This window comes from Manduca sexta, chromosome 21 (genome assembly GCF_014839805.1).
Source record: "Manduca sexta isolate Smith_Timp_Sample1 chromosome 21, JHU_Msex_v1.0, whole genome shotgun sequence".
Lineage (NCBI taxonomy): Eukaryota > Metazoa > Arthropoda > Insecta > Lepidoptera > Sphingidae > Manduca > Manduca sexta.
In genome coordinates, this window is record NC_051135.1 from 438,559 (window position 1) to 455,943 (window position 17,385).

General features: G+C 35.8%; 1 protein-coding gene across 9 annotated transcripts; it reads left to right on the plus strand.

Annotated features, from left to right (window-relative positions):
• The first annotated feature begins 960 nt into the window (after positions 1-960).
• Positions 961-15,618, plus strand: LOC115447399 (transmembrane and ubiquitin-like domain-containing protein 1). Of its 9 annotated transcripts, XR_003939005.2 has the most exons (11): positions 965-1,241; positions 3,752-3,836; positions 3,959-4,136; positions 5,527-5,607; positions 8,152-8,292; positions 8,577-8,738; positions 9,070-9,307; positions 9,595-9,763; positions 10,113-10,255; positions 11,850-11,921; positions 13,152-15,618. XR_003939005.2 is itself a non-coding variant. In XM_030174432.2 (10 exons), exons 2-10 carry the CDS (start codon positions 3,822-3,824, stop codon positions 13,317-13,319), a joined length of 1,308 nt encoding a protein of 435 aa, XP_030030292.1. In that variant the 5' UTR covers positions 963-1,241; positions 3,752-3,821; the 3' UTR covers positions 13,320-15,618. The 9 variants fall into 9 exon arrangements, 8 of the variants coding, with proteins under 8 accessions (XP_030030328.1, XP_037297005.1, XP_030030313.1 ...); XM_030174432.2 differs by lacking the exon at positions 11,850-11,921 and having other exon boundaries at positions 963-1,241; positions 13,139-15,618; XM_030174444.2 differs by lacking the exon at positions 11,850-11,921.
• Positions 15,619-17,385: the final 1,767 nt, after the last annotated feature.

Genomic DNA, 17,385 nt, shown 5'->3' on the forward strand with positions numbered 1-17,385 from the left:
AAAAAACCGAGGTTACAAAAACATATCCTCAACACACATTTTATATTTGACACTTATATTGAAACATTGATTTATTGATGACAAAAACATTTATAATACAACTAGCTGACCCAACAGACGTTGTCCTGTCTTAACTATGTATGCATGCGCGCATTCTGTCGGTCGCTGACAGTTATTTCAAACCACTGACAATTATGTAAAATTTAATATTGTCGTTAAGTTTTCTTAAATTTTCTAATTTTCCGCGCAACTTTTTGAATTTTGTCTTTCATAAGAACCTTCTCCTGACTATAACAAACAAAACAAAAAAAAAATGTGAAATCGGATCAGCCGTTTAAGCGTGATGGCGTGACCAAGGGAAATAGGGATTCATTTTTATATATATAAGACTATAAACTCACATTGAAATGATTATCACAAATATAAGTCGTCGATTGATCCGACGTATATTTTGGATTTCGTCGTGTTAAAGTTAACCGCTTCTTTCTTAAATCTTTTAATTTTGGCACATGAATGAACAGTTTTAGTACGAGTTTTTACATAAAGGGACCGAACAATATTTATATGCCCATTCATTTTAGCGCAAAAGAAAGAGATATAAATTCCAACGTTTGTTTTGTTCTTGGGTGTAACAACTGTCACGAAAGTTTGTGTATGTGCGATGACGTCATACAGGGATAATGTCACGTGACAACGCTTAGCACGAAATTATAAATGAAAAACCAAAATCACGGATCTTTACTAAGTTGAGCATATTTAAACATTAAAAATATAATGAACGCTGTAAGTGAATAGTCTTTTATTGTTGTACATACATTTAAAAAAAAATGTCAAACACCCTATTCTATCTTCGACTCTGTGAAAGTGCATTGCATCGTCCATGTTTTTATGTGATAGGGAAATAAGAAAGTGTTTCGTATTATAAATGCTCTTTGGTGACATAGTAAATTGAGTAAATTTAAATTTTTGAGTGGAAACACTGTTGACTGTTCTGCGGGCAACCCTCTGAAAATAAAATTTTCTTTTACGTTTTGTCGTGATAAAAACGAATAAATGTGGATTATTGTTAAACAAACGTAACGAACTTTATAATTACCAATATTATTAAGTACTTCTGCAAGTTTTCATATGCATCTGTGGTGTTGACGAGATGGTTTACCATAGGTATCGTTCGATCTGGTCTGTTGTAAATATTTGTTAGTTCCAGTGTTTGACGAGGATTAGGCATAAACTAAATTAAGGTAATGATATTATATTGTTTTCATATGTGACCTTGAATTTCGTAGGATCTAGAAAGGCGATGTATTATTGTCTTGGCTGAGATTCCTCTGACGTACCTACATAGTAGTTACTAATAGTCCTTGCATTACAGTTACGCTCGCTCTTCAACCGTAGCCCTTTAGTTGCCATTATTGATAACATATCAATTTTTATAACCCGTCAATTACAAACACACGTTCAATATTTTTGTTTATGTAGTGCAATGGAATTGTATAACTATAAATTGTTTATTTTGTTGAATGCACCTTGGTCTCCCCAGAACTACACATATTTCTAAGGAAATAATACGTTTTAGCTGTAAACGTTACCAGTTTTAATAATATAGACATATAATCTGCTTATGAAACTAAATTATAGAGAAATAAGTTGTATATTTTGCTACTCACACCACCTTTTGCTGGCTATAAACTGTAATAATTTAATATGTAACTTACATGATCTCTGTTAAGTATTATAGAGCTTATTGACTTGGTGCCAACAGAGTAATGCATTCCCAAACACTAAACATCTGCACATCAAAACAATATGCTTTAATATTACATCAGTAATGATTCATACAAAAACTGATTATTTAAATTGGCTTATACAAATAAATTAACTTGAGTTAACATAAACAAACTCCTAAGAGAATAACCAAAGATAATTCTAGACTTGAGTCATGTTAATGTACTTTATTATTATAAATAATGATAAATGACATACAGTCTTGTCTTTTTGTGGTAAAGGGCACTAGCCGGTAACCATATAAGGCATAAAGCAATCACAAGTAGATCACATATTGATACTATACATAGCAACTAATATACTGAAAATGAGATATGTATATATTTGTGATTTCTAGACTTCAGCATCAGTTGGTCTAGGTTTTTTAACTCTAGGATAATGTTAATACTTTATATCATTAGACTTTATTTTTAATAGGTTAAGAATTTAAATGTTTTTATTAAAATTGCTTTAAATTCAAGATTACTAATTGTAGCTTAGACTTCTCAATATTCTATAACAATCCCGAGGCCTAAGACTATTTCATAATGGGATTTAATGGAGCATAAATAAAAATATCTGACTCGATGACAGATCCAAAAGGAAGGCAAGCTTAAGGGGTGCTCACGCGTTTTTTGACAAATAAACTTATACACATGATAAATTATACTTTAGACATTAATATGTTTCCTAATCACACAAACATATATTGCTTCTGTGAGACTACTTATGATGAAGTCTCTTATCGTTTAATTAGGTATTATAATTACTATTATGTTTAGAAACATATTAGGGAATTATAAATTACTCAGTACTTTAATAGTAAGTGCTACCATATAGCACCCAGCTGAATAACAATTGGCATTAATAGATGAAAAACATGCCATAAATCCAGTGAGACCAGCATCATTGTGGCAACCATAGAGACAAGTGTATTTGAGCTAAACTTTACTTACAAGGCCTCAGACAAGATGCAATAGACTTAATTAACTATTACTACTAATATTTCGGATGAAAAGTAGACTCCGCTGTTCCTTAACAGCTGAAGATGGCCACCATGTAGTTTTAGTTGGTAATGCCATGCATAAGGATTATATAGTGTTATTGACTCGGCCTGACCAACTCTCCACATTTTCAATCTCCAGGCAACTTAACACCAGGTCCAAAGGCCGGTGAATCCAACATAACCAACCAGTTGGCTCCATGAAGACTGTGTGGTAATACTAGACCAATTTTTCTGGAATTTCATTTTCAAAGGATATGTCATTCCCATATTTTTTCGTTTTCTATTAGCGATAACAATTCTTAAAAGGTATCTAGTTTCTGGCCCCTAGTCTAGTAAGTAGACTTGCATATTTTAATATAAAGATATATTAGGACACACAAGCCTCAGCATGAAATAAATACTAAAATATGAAGTTACAATACTAACCTATGTTTTAATAATACTAACATTGGTAAGGCATGTAAAAAATAAGATTAAAAAATACACCTGGAATATTTTCAGTGCAACATGATCCAATAATGCAAATAGATATTTAGTTTTCATTTTAAGCCTAAGATATTATGATATTTCTTTATGCTGAAGAAAGGAAATGGGAAGCACATATTATAAGCAGACTAAAAAATCTATAATTATATTATAAATAACACAGATGGAAACAGTCTGTACCGAGTATTATAAGATTCTTGACTATTATTTCATGTAAAAATCTTTATAGATTAATGAGTATGTGAAATATGAATTTACCAAAGGTATTAAGGGTTTGTCTTATAGGCAAATAAGAACCAGTGGCCCTCATTCATTGAACAAATAAAGAAGTGTTACTAGAAAAGCAATTAGACCTTTGCTCAGCAGTGGTACTATTACTTATATTACGGTAACACTTTCAATAACATAAGACTCATATATCTTACTGTAAATGGTAGAACTAGTAATACATTAGCCTTCTTAATCTCTTCTTACTTCTTTATAAATTGTTTAAAGGTCCCCCATCTCATAATAGTAAGAAGAAGGGAACATGTGAGCTGGCAGACAGTTGACTCCAGCTTTAGTCATGCCACTGCTACTGGTTAGTACAAAGTAGATTAGTGTAGTCTTGACTCAGCCTTCAAACATCTTGAATCAATCTTTAGTCTTCAGACCTTGCCTACTTTTACAAAAAAAAATATTAACCGACAAATTAATTTACAGCGCATGATGCCTCTGATAGAGGGCGTGGGGGATGAAGTTGTACAATTTGCGGCTGCAGTGTTGGTTGTAGTGGTGGCTGTGCTGGCGTGGTGGTCGACCAACGCACGCCCAGATCGGTACCGCACTGTGTTGGTGATGAGATCAAGATCTCATCCTATAACCGTCAGTATATTAACAAGTGAGTTACTATAACTATTTATTTCTAGCAATAGTTTAGTAACATTATAGCATTATTATAAAATGCGAAATTGAAACGTTTGTATTACTAAATACAGAAATTGCTGAAGAGTTGCATAGAGATAGACTATTGCCTAGACTAGCTTATAAGCTAGTATTTATAGCAGTAAAGTATTGAGTGCCATATTTAGTAGTTCTTGCACGGAAACAAAACCGTGCGTAGTTCTTATGTTAAGTAAATTTCCCATCACTTACGGGCAAAGAAATATTTTTTCACTGAGCTGGCATAGATTTTGGAAAATTTGGATTTAGATATTGAGATAGAGAAACGATGTTACATTCATGATCATAAAATTTATGACGTATATGTATATGGCTAGTCACCTGTCATAATGAAACATTGATAAGTTGAAATTGTAAAGAAATTAGCTTCTAACTATCTGCTATGTGTATCTGGGACATTGTAGCCGTAATTAGTAGACACTACGCATTATGAGACTAATATCTCAAGGTGACGCGCGCAGTGAATTTATTATTCAAGTTCTGAGTGATGTTTCTGTATATAATTTATGGACTGACGGGACGGTGACTGTTAGTAAAGAAGGTTATTCGTTTTGTACTTTAAAAAATAGGTGGAAAAGCGTTGGCATGTATGCATAAAATTGGTAGCATTCGCGGCGCACGCGTTTAGTTTTTGCATTCCCGCGGTTTGTTATTATATCAGTATTATCGTAATTATTATTAATAATATTTAAACAATAATATCAAGAATGTTGTATTCACCTATAATGATAGTACACAAAGTCCAATGTTATTACTCAACTGAATTTTATAGTATATGTGTAACTGTTGATGGTGTATCTAAATAAATAAATAAATATCAGTGGCGAAGGGTCTATATAACTCGATTCCTGGCGGCTTCCCTCTCATAATTATGTAAAATAATTATACGATTTGCAGACCTCATTCATGCAATATTAGTACCTAAATATATATTGTGTCGGGTTCTATTTCAGAAAATTTCACCCTTCGTCACTGTACTACAAAGTATAATCATATTGCAGGCGCATACAGTTCGTGCAAACTCTATGAAGTTTACTCATTAAATAACTTGTACTAAGTTTGTTTTTAATAATATCAGGCTAATAGCAACGTATATTGCGATTAGCGCGCGAACAGAATGTCGCGCACGCAGTTTGCTTGCCTTAAGAAACACGCGTATTCATATTTGTCTGATTGCGGCACAGTTTAAGGTACACCTTAATATACAACAGACAACAAAAACCATTAATTAATTATAACATAATAAGTGCGTTGAGCGGTAGTTTTAACGTTGCGCGATAGTACGACCTAAGACGTATGTAAAATAATGATGTAAATTATGTTCGCAGGATCGAACCGAATATCGCATCTAACGTTGTCGAATGCGCAGGCTAATAGTCCAGGACAGCCAATAGTTCCTGAGGGACCAAGTAAGATTAATATATATTTTTTTTTAACTTGCCATGTGCAAAGCGCAGTGAATAATGCAAAACAAAAACCACATAGAACAATATGGCATACTATCTGATATCACAATGAATTAATTATGTAAATTCAATTTAAAATTTACCAATTAGTTGCTGATGTAATTTGAATAGCTAATTCAAACTACTATAAAGGTTGTCTTATGTTAATACACTTACTTATTAAAATAGGGTATTTGAATAATTTATATTCTTTACTTTTTACAAATATTTACGTTATATAAATTCTAACAAAAATGATTAAAGTCCGGTAAAAAAACAGAAGTCACAAGGCTTTGAATTTCGGTAGAAGGGTGTCAAGGAACGTGAATAGAGGCGTAATACGCGCACATGACGTCATCACGAATTCAATGTGTGCGAAAGAATGAGATGGGGCGATATCCTCAGTACGCGCCCACTTCTGAATATTGAAATATTAATAACTTTACCAATTCGAATTCAGTTTTCCACTAAAGGCGGTTTTTATAACACTCACTGTTACTTATATAATACAAAACACACATAGGAAATTTAGAGATTATATAGTTCTAAAATATAATTTTAAAACTCTTTTACAGATAAATATTTATAGAGATATAAATAACCGTAACTACTAAAAAAACTGTATGTGTATTGGAATGATAAGTAATTCACAAATAAAATTTCATGAAAATGGATTTGATATGAAATAAAATCAATTTATTTGTGTAACTTAAGTTACGTAATCACAGTTAACAGACGCGATATAAACTATGTTTCGTTATAATGGAAGTCACGAAAAAACTATAAGAATCCGTTTAATTGTAATTATTGTGTGTAAATTATATCATTTTGTAAAAGCAAACAGGTTCATGTTTCGTTTGAGGGTCATTGTTTCTAGGAGGTATGAACGCTGTGACCTTGATCTCTCGTTTAAATTGTAATAAACTATTGTTTGGACGTAGTTATGCCAAAACGTACTAAGTCATAAATTATTTACATGCATTTAATCCAAACTACTTTTCGGATTTCATCGCGGTTTTTTATATTTTTGTCACATGGTCACGGGGGAGACTCTTCAGTCCCTCCCCGTGACCATGAACGCTGCAAAGTCTTGTAAACGTCGGGAGAAAACTGAAATATAAAAAGCCGCAATTAAATCCGAAAAATAGTTTAATTTTAATGTCTAACATTCGCGTAAACATAAGACACCATTATCTATTTATACCTTTTTTTGTTGCTTTGAATGACTAGACGAGCTTGCCGTTCGCCTGATGGTAAGTGATACGCCCACCCATAAACAGTAAAACACCATCCAACGCCTTGAATTACAAAATATTCTACTGTGCTCGCCATCCTGAGACATGAGACATTAAGTCTTATTATGTCCATAGTTACACTGGCTATAATTTCCTTCAAACTGGAACACAACAGTATCAATATCTGACACAAAAAGTATGTAGCGGCCAATCCAGAAAAATCCAGCTGTACAATAAATAACAATCCACAAATGCTGTTTAAAAAGTTGGTACATTTTAGCATAACTCGGTCCATTTTATAATTACGTTTCAGAGACTTTTTTTTAATTTGTAGACGTGGTGTAGGCCTTCAGGGAATCGGGAAATCACTCTTAGTTCTATAGCAAAGTAAGACTTATGGTAGGTCTTTTGTATGCAAGGGACCGTCTGGGTAGGCAGCACATAGTATTATCCAAAGAGTTCTAAGATGATATAGAGTGGACATTGGGAAGATTGTCATAGAAAATTTAAGCTTATGTGATGGTTACCCAATCTATCGTGAAATAGCAAAACTTCAATGTAAAATACTTCATATTTTTTTCCAAATCATGAAATGTTTTTAATGCACATATCAGCATATTTTCTGTAAATATATTATTATTGTATTAATATCTTAGACGCTGTGACAGCTTGTCAGACGGACATTTCAAATAAGACAGCGACTTATTACCAATTGGTAACAACTTTTGGAGCAATAACTGGTCTATAACTGACTATAGTTTAATATCTTTAGTAGTATCATATGTTAAGGCGCCTTTTAATATATATAAAGTGGTTTTCAGGGGCGGGTTTTATACAGATAGCCTAAGTGCCTAACGGGGTTCGGCAAAGTCCCTTCACTGCACCTATGTTAAGCGAAGTGAAAACCAGTGAGAGATACATATTATACAATGTTTGGCATACTAATCATTGTAGTATCTTTCTGGCATGCGTGTCATTGGTTCGTCTCCTTTGCACTAGATGTTAATGATAAGTACGAACTGTCAAAATAGCGTGTGGCATAGAGAATAAGGCCCCTAGTGTGACGTTTATCGCGATCGATTTACTTGTCTTATTAATTCGTAAAATATTCGTAATCCACGTTTTATTATCATTCAACCTGATATGATTACACTTCCGCAGTGTTTATTGAATTTACTATTTTTTTTTTTGCGAAATGATAGTCATTATTACTATGTTTAATTCCTAGGTTCTGAATTTACAACATTATTTGTATGAATATTTTGTTCGAAAGGTACGAGTACTTCGGAACAAGTTGAAGAGTCTCCAAGGGAAAACGCGAGGGTTATACCGCTGCAAGAGATGGACAGCATTGTTGATGCAGACATGGCGATGTTGGATAACAACCGTCTGCATTTCTACAGACGGATTGACTGTAAGTTTATTGTTCACTGACGGTAGTTCGGGTCAGGTTGAGTTTCCAAAACGTTATGCCACTAAGCATGATTGGGGCTTTATTCTCTTCGCCACACGTTATTTTGACAGTGCGTATTTATTTATCATGAACATGTAGAGCGTAATAATCTACCATAATATTTATAAGGAGTTGCGGAACTAATTTTTTACAGTGCATATAATTAAAAATACTCTTAGTTAAACCAAAACGAACTCAGTATGTATTATAGTATGTAACTATAATGGTATGTGTTTCGCTTGCAGCCCCAACCAGTTCACAAAGCGCATCGGATTCCGCGAGCGAGAGCGAGGCGCCCGAGGACGCCGAGCCCGCCAGCAACGCGCAGATCCGCGAGATGGACAGCATCGTCAACGCCATGGAGGCTGACGTCACCGCCGGCTGCGACTTCTTCACTAGGGCTAACGGCACGTATACCAATTACTATACATAATGTAAATGTACCGTGTGGTAAATACAGGGTGTTACGAAAATTAATTTTCAAATTGTATCATCAATTGGATCTAAAATGAGAGCTAATCTATTATATACTTTGCCCATGATGGACCATTCTAGATAACCGACTTTGGATGATGTATTATTAAATGTTTTATATTGAAACAATCCAAAACCCCTCTTGTGTTAAGAAATTTGGTGAAAAAGGAAATTTAGAATTAAGTGTTTTTAACCTTCTTAATAATAGACTGAACCATAAGTTATACATAAAAAAATATTCTTATACTATAACATAATTTGCAGCATCTGATGCAACTGCGTCAAGTGAAACGGCATCAGTAAATAGGCCAGAGAAGAAAGATGATCTCTCTACAAACCCTAAAGACAATGCAGGCACTCCTAATGAGAACCCCAGTGAGGACAGCGCCACCACGTCGCAGGAAGGCAACCGAAGAAAGATACTGATCAAACTGAAATATCTGAATGACACACTGAAAGAAGTGGAGGGCAGTCTTGATGAACTTCTTAAGGATTTTAAATTGTAAGTCAATTTATTTATATATAGGTATGGACATAGAACATGTAATTCAGTCAATACTTTTGTGAGGTTGACAAACATAATATTATTTGTCACAAATATAATATACAATTAAATGTTCCCATAATAGTAAGTGGAGCGGGGTCCGGTAGATTGTCAACTGATGAGAAATATTTACCCCTTAACAGTCGACTTTTTCTGGCAAAGCCTTAAGTACGCGTACACCAGCTTTCGGAAACGTATTCACTCGTCAGATTAGAACGCATTCTAAGATGTATGTGTGTACGCAGACGGCACTTCTCGTCGGAGCTGTCGTCGGAGTGTCGCGTGCGGCTGATCTTCAACGGGCGCGTGCTGTGCGACGAGGGCGCGACGCTGCGCGCCTGCGGCCTGCACCACCGCGCCGTCGTGCACTGCCTCGTGCACCCCAAGCGCACCGCCGCCGGCGCAGGCGCACAGGTACACAACATTATGGATACAATTTTATTACTACTACAGTTAACATGTTGGAAGTGCGTGAAACCCTAGTTGGGAATGGAACGAACTGTCCAGACGTAGGGTCAGCAGATTCAAAACCCAAGGTGTCTCCGACCTTTCGAAGCTACGTGTGTATTGTTATCGCTCTCTTTAATGGCGAAGAAAAACATCCTGAGGAAATCTACATACCTAAGAATTCTCCATAATAATTTCGAATGTATGCGAAGTCAAAGTTTCATGTACCGACATAAGATGGCCCTCGAGGGTCGTCCAAAATTTCGTCCTAGACACCCGAATATCATAGGGGTCTGAAATTCCGTATATTATTCAGCAACCCGGCATGCCCGACGAGCCGTCCGGCGCGCCGACCCACGAGCTGATCACCGAGCGGCAGCAGCCCGAACGCGCCTGGGACCTCGAGAACATACTCATGACGCTCGTGTCCGTCGCGCTCACCATCGTCTGGTTCTTCAGGTAGGTTGTATGCATTTATATTTATAGCTGCATGGCGCTTATTATTGTTGGATATTTATGTCCGGATAGTGAAGAGTGTTGAAATAATAACGTGTAAAACAGGTGATACTCAAATTTGTGTCGCGGTTTGGGATTAACCTGCGTATCTGGTTTTAAACAGGTCGGCATAATTATGTCGAATGGCGAGGGATAATCTTCTCTTGTCTGTCGTCATTATTACCCAGACCCCGCTCCGCTTACCATCAGGTGCAGTGGAGGCATTTTTCTAAATTATAACTGCCTTACAATTATAGATTAGTGGTATACTCATTTCACTTAATTGGAGATGGATTCACGCCTACCTAAACCCAATGAGAGATTCGAACTAATCTTTTTTAGGGCTGTATTAATAAAATCACACCTTTGAGTAAAATCTCAAGTAGACGTCAAGAAAACTAGGTATAGGCAGTAATTAAGAGCTTGTGCTCAGCTGAGTCGGCATTCTTACATAATCAAAACTTATCTGTCAAAATCCGTCACATATTGTGTATTAAAATTTCACTTAAGCCGATATTTTACCAAAAGCCGTTTTCAATAAACAATCCCAATCTTAATCTTCAATCCGATTCCGAGAATGAACCAATCAAAATAACTCATTTGTAAGCATGTCAAAAAAAACTTTGTTCTGATTGATCAATTTTTTAGATAGAATGAAGGAAGCTATTGGAAATGCTTGTTGAAAATAGAGTTAACTAGTAAGCGGCTACCGATAGCCCTTTGAGAGCGAACATGAAATATAGTCTAGTTTTGTCAAAGAATTTTTAACAACCCCGACAATTCATAGGGGATGGGCGTATTATATAGGAGCCATCCTAAAATGCTGATCTTATTTTAACAGCGTCTCGTCTGATGTATTCCAGGGCGAAATTTTGTTGCCTCTATTAATACGGCCCTAAGTGTTCATGGCAAGCAAGTTCGTGTTATTTTGCTTTTATACAGACACAGAAAGTAGGTATTAAAACCATGTAAAAATTTTCACTGGCCCGGTGGCGTAGCTGTGTTGCGGGCGTTGTACAGTACCGCTCAGAGATTACAGGTTAGACTCCGGGTTGGGCAAAGTGAGACTGGTTTATTGTACTCAGAAGCCCGGAGTCTAGAATTTATGCTCAACATGGCGATAGACTTGCTACATCACATCATGGGACAGAACATACTTGGCGAAAAGTTTATTTCCTGGCTGCACTTCTGCCTACCCTTTCGGGGATAAAGGTGTGATGTGTGTGAAGTTTTAAATTTGGACTTTATCATAAACTGTTATCTAACTATCCAACCAATTTAAAATAATTCTAGTATTACAGTTAAATTATATTCATAGCATATTATGATAATTAATTTAGTCGAGGTTTTTGTCTGTATCTAGAACTAGATTAGTTCAATATGACTCAATAGTACAGGGTGATATCATATGGGTTGGTATAACACTCATTGATTAATACTTAAGATTACACAAATGATAACATACAATGTAAGAAATGCAATTTTCATCATGCATAAGCTCTATTTAAAGTCCTAAAGTTACACAGTCATTATTATTATTTAACTACAAAATGTTTAGATCAACTCAACGAGGGTAGCGCCACAGACAGAAACCCGATGTAAAGTGACAACGTGCTGTTGCGTTTCCTAAGTAAGTGTGAAATAGGGTTTCCCAAAGTCTATTGTAAAAATATATTGCATTTCAATCAGTGGCGTAGCGTATTTGGGACTGCGGCATTATGCGTAAAATAAAACCTACAAATGTTAAAATTAAATTATTTTTCGGATTTTTAATCGCTGTTTTTATATATTAATTTTCTCCCGACGTTTCGAAGACTTTGCAGTCTACCTGGTCACGGGGCGAACTAAGGTGTTGCTCATCTGAAACGACAAAGTGATAATATCTAACATTCGCGTAAACATAAATAACGCCTTTAAACGTGTTAACTTTTGGCAGTGTCCAGAAGGGGACAAAGACAGTTCCATAGACATCAATTTGGGAGCTAAAAAAAATAAAATCATCAAAAAATGGAGCACGAAAGTACTTTGTGTCTGGCGCCCAGATAGCCCCCCCGTCGGTTTCTTGCAGCGGCAAACACATGAGGTCAGCCCTGGGCGACAAAAACCTACGCTACGCCGCTGGTTACAATGATTATAGGAATTACGATAACCGATATAAAGGATATTGCGGTGAAGGTTCAATATTGTGAATAGATATTTCTTGGGTACCTTCGTTTTACGTATAAAATACGTATGTTTTTATCATGAAAAGTTTATTCAAAAGTCGAATATCGAATAAATAAATATCCTACTAGATATAGATTGTTTATTTATGTAGTTCTGTATCTATTTTGTGATCGGTAATTGGTTTCGGGAAACCCTCGTGTGAAGTAAGTGAGATCACCACGAAGCCCAAATACCAGCTTAAATGCATTTCTTAGAGTTAAATGAAAAATACGAACAAGACTGTTTTTGACTAATATTTATAACTTAAATGGGCCAAATTGACCACTAGAAAATCACTGTACTATAAACGTTGCCATTACGTTTCACGCGGATGGCCCGTACCAAGCGCCCGACATCGTCGTGGTTATTCTGTTCAAAATTCTACGTAGTTCGTCATAAGATTTTAATACGGACTGATTGATAATATAAACCACATCGGGTGCTGTAGAAGCATGAGATATTTCACAGGTTTTATATGTAACGTATATGAGCTCTCAGTAAAGGTATAACGAATATCAAATTCCTACAAAATTTTCAGAAGACCAAACCTAAATGAAAAATTTAATACACATTGTTGAGCAAGAAACTCTAGCATTCCTCCCCTCGAAATGACAAAGAGCAATTTGAAAGTGTACGAATAAGCATTCTGTTGCAGGTGCGAGTACTCGAACATGTTCACGGCGAGCGCGAGCGTGGCGCTGTTCGGGCTGACCGTGTTCTACAGCGTCGCGATATTCGCGCTCTACCTGTCCGACACATTCCAGATCGACCGCCGGCCGCCGCCACAGCAACCGCAACCGGCGACCAACAACTAGACGGATAAACACTGACATGCTCTGTGTTGTGCGATGATCCAATTTTTTATTTAGATCGATTTAAAATTATCGAAAATTATTTGCATTCTAAGTAGCAATGTCTCATATTATTCGATCTACGACATAGTAAAATATATTTATGTCACATAAACGAATACTTATAATTTTCGATTTTAAATAATAACTTCAAGTTCGACCAGTTTGTAGGTTGGATCATTTCTGCACAACACTGTCTATTTTGGATCATGATAATTTAGTTTGTCTTCTGGTCTATATCAAAGCTTTTTAAATATGATTGGCAAAATAGGGTTTAGTTTGTGATACTGATCTGCATATTTTGTTATTAATTGATTATAAAACTATCTTAGAAACCTGATAGCAATGCCTAAACATGTAGATTAGACTAAATGTGTAATTTTACCATAAATGTTTAAAAATAATGGCAAATGATTCGAAATTACTGTAGGGATTAATTTTTAATTCATGTGTTACCCTTTAAATATCTGGTATGTTTGACGGACTGTGATTGGACGATAGTCGCATGGAGAGAATTTTCGAAGGATCAGAATTACTGGCTTATTCTATCGATACTTTTAAAAAATTGTTATAATAAAATATCTCGTGTTCCAACTTCCACCATATTTTCTTCTGGATAATGATCATGGAACGATGAAAGAACTACTAGTAGCATATTTGCGCTGTTCCTTTTTCTGAGAAGTATCGATATAATATCGTGTTTTGTATAGTGATTAATTAGAGTGAGATATCAGATATAGCTTGGATACGCTGGTGCAAGTTGGCTTACCAAACATCGAACCTACTAACGCCGACATGCATGAAATCATGTGAAGACGCTTGGAACGTATCGAATGTATCGATATTAGTGCAATAATTCCCAAATGACTTGCCAAGTTTGTGACTACTTGAAATTCCACAGTAACTATATCTAATGGGTTCGCGGAGTGAGCTAAAGAAACTATGTAGTACGGGAGTTCACGAGGGCAGTACTTGTCGACTGATAGTGCAGTAATTCGTACAATGTACCCGTTTTTCTATCCGCTGTAAAATTTTGTCTGTACATAATCAGTGGTCTTAACAACCGTTCGCCAAATGTAGATTCTAATATTGTACAATAAACGTGGTCTTAATGTTCGATGTTTAATGGCTGTTCAATACTAGAAGCATAAATAATATTCAATGTTTTAAGAAAGTAATCAATTCTATTAGATATATGTTAATATTAACATTGAGAAGTCCTTTGGAAATCATCTACATGTCATTTTACGTATGTTGCAAAAAATATATTATAAATTATCGAATGTCCTGACACAAACGTTTAAAGGCGGTCGTTTAATGTAGCTGTAAATGTTATTTTGCTTACAACCGCTCTAGGGTAAAGGATTATTGATAGCTGGGTATAACTTCATTTAGTTTACCATGTCGTCTATATTAAATGTCTATAAATATATAGGGTTTTTATAAAAACTGATTTTAGTTTTCGCCTGCCACATGATACGAGCGGGCGAGTGTAAATAATGTAATCTTTAGGCGTATATTGAATATTATTTTTTTTGTGTGATTAAAAAAGTCTGAAGTGAAATCAAAAATATGCTTACGGAAATCTTAGCTTTTATTTGTTATAATTTGCGATTTGGTTAAATTAAGGAGAGGTATATTTGGGCGTAGACTGAATACTAAGAATAATTTTATGGTCTACAGATTAAATTCTCCTAAGCTCGGATCTAGGCTCTTGTTGAGGGGATCATTATATTTGATATGGCGATGTTGAGGACGGTAATAGCTTTTCCCTTCCAGGAAGAGCTCTTGGACCGGCGCTTATTATTCATTCATAGTTTTAATTAAATTGCAATTATTTTTCACTGGAATCATTACACATTAATTTTAATACATTAGATGCCGCAGCGTAATTTATTGTTAAATGTATATGTAAATTATTACTATTGTACTAAAACTCGATGGGAAAAGACATGAAACTAAAATTACTTGTAGATTTCATGTAACCAGTTTGTTAATTTTTCGAAGTAATTGCTGATCTTAAATTGTACATAATGTTATTAGATTTATGTTTTTTTTTGTATTTATTTAGTTATAAGCTCGCGTTCGTTTCACGTTACACATTTCATCAGTAATATCATGAGTCATTGTTATTCTAACACGTTTTTACACTGTTCGTTATATATTCGGTTTTGCGTCGAAAATTGTAGGAAATGTAAGACTTACGATTAACATTTTTATTGTTATTTACTTTTAAAAGTCATATAAATTTATTAAAATAAATTTAATCAACTGTTTGTTTTATTTGCCGTGAAAAATGTGTGAGAAATTCAAATGTTCGAATATCCAGTAACTTTCCATGATTATCTTCGTCGTATCGAGGATGCGTGAGAAGTAATCTCATAGCATATGCTAGTCAGTTAGTTTAGGTAACAGTTTCTACAGTATGCCTGTGCATTCAGTAACAGGAAGATTTGGCGCAACTCGGCGGGATTACGCCGTATATTCAGCAAGGAAGGCAGACGTTTAACTAGTGCAGAGTTGGCAGTTTATTGCTAGATAATGGTGCAACGCGCGAGCATGTCGTTATAATTGAGTTATGCACTTGGTAGATTATATTATTTCCGTATAAGTTTATGGAAGAAAAAATTAAAACGAGATTGCGGAACATGGGTTTTAGGACACGAAACCCTAGCCAAATAAAGGTATCTCGGGAGATGATGGACAAAGGTTGTTGGGCTCACCCCACACCGTGTGTACTCAATAGTCAAACGAAGATAAGATTGTAAGTATGTGTATTGAAGTGGATATTTTTATTTTTTATTTATTATTATTCATCAAGTAACACAGACTCATTTGGGGTTAGTAAAACAATACTTATATTTATATTAGTAAGATAATTATGAAGCGATAAACAATAATGCTCCACTACTGCTCTCCTCATATCGGAGCATGCCTCCTGCAGCAGTGATTCACGTAGGCACAGTCTAGCCTATTTGCAAACATGTTCAAAATGCTATTGGTGCTGACCCTCACCCTGCGCACCAGTGACCCACAACGTTTGCGCATCGTGGCGTAAAAGCAATCTACGCGTGCCTCTGCAAACATCCCTGATGCACTGCAGTATCGGGGCAACCCCAACAGCACTCTGAACGCGTTATTATATTGTACACGAAGGGCGTTATAAGCCTTTCGCGTATAATCGGCCCACAGGCTGCATGTGTAGAACGAAGTACAGTACGCTCGGAAAAGAGTAACTTTAACTACTTTTGAGCACCTCGCAAATCTTCGGGCCAACATGTTCGCCCTCACTGATAACGCCCTTCGCTCCCTTTCAATGTCATCATGATCTCTTAGGTCAGCAGTAAGTATATGGCCCAAATATTTAAATTTTTCGACCTGCTGTAATGGAACGTCATTAAGCTTAACATTAGGAACATAATTAGGAGCCTTACCACGCGCCTCGAAGACCATGATTTCGCTTTTTCGTGTGTTGTACAGCAATCCATGAGAGGCAGCATAGTTCTCACAGAGTACCAACAACTTTCTCAGACCGCAAGGTGAGGCACTCAGTACAACCATGTCATCTGCATAACTGATGTTGTTAACACAGACTCCATCTATGTAACAACCTGCCCTAAGGCTACTGAGTGACTCAATCAGCCCATTCACGTACAGATTGAAAAGGATGGGGGACGTTAACCCTCCCTGTCTTACCCCACATTCCAATCCGTACGGGTCGGACAAGACACCTGCCCATCTGACGTTATTGACCTGGTTTCCATACCAAAACTTAATAACGTTAATCAGTTCAACAGGTAATTTAACATCTTCCAACTTTTTCCACAAAATGTCGTAGGAAACCAGGTCGAAAGCCCTTGACAAGTCGAGAAAAGCAGCATATACAGGCGTACCACGATCCACATAGTATTTGACAGTTTGCTTAACACTCAAGATAGCACTTTCAGTTGATAATCCCGATCTGAAACCAAACTGATTATCATGCAGTATTATATATAATCCTTGCTCAAAGAAAATGCAACTTTGGCTCTTGGTCAA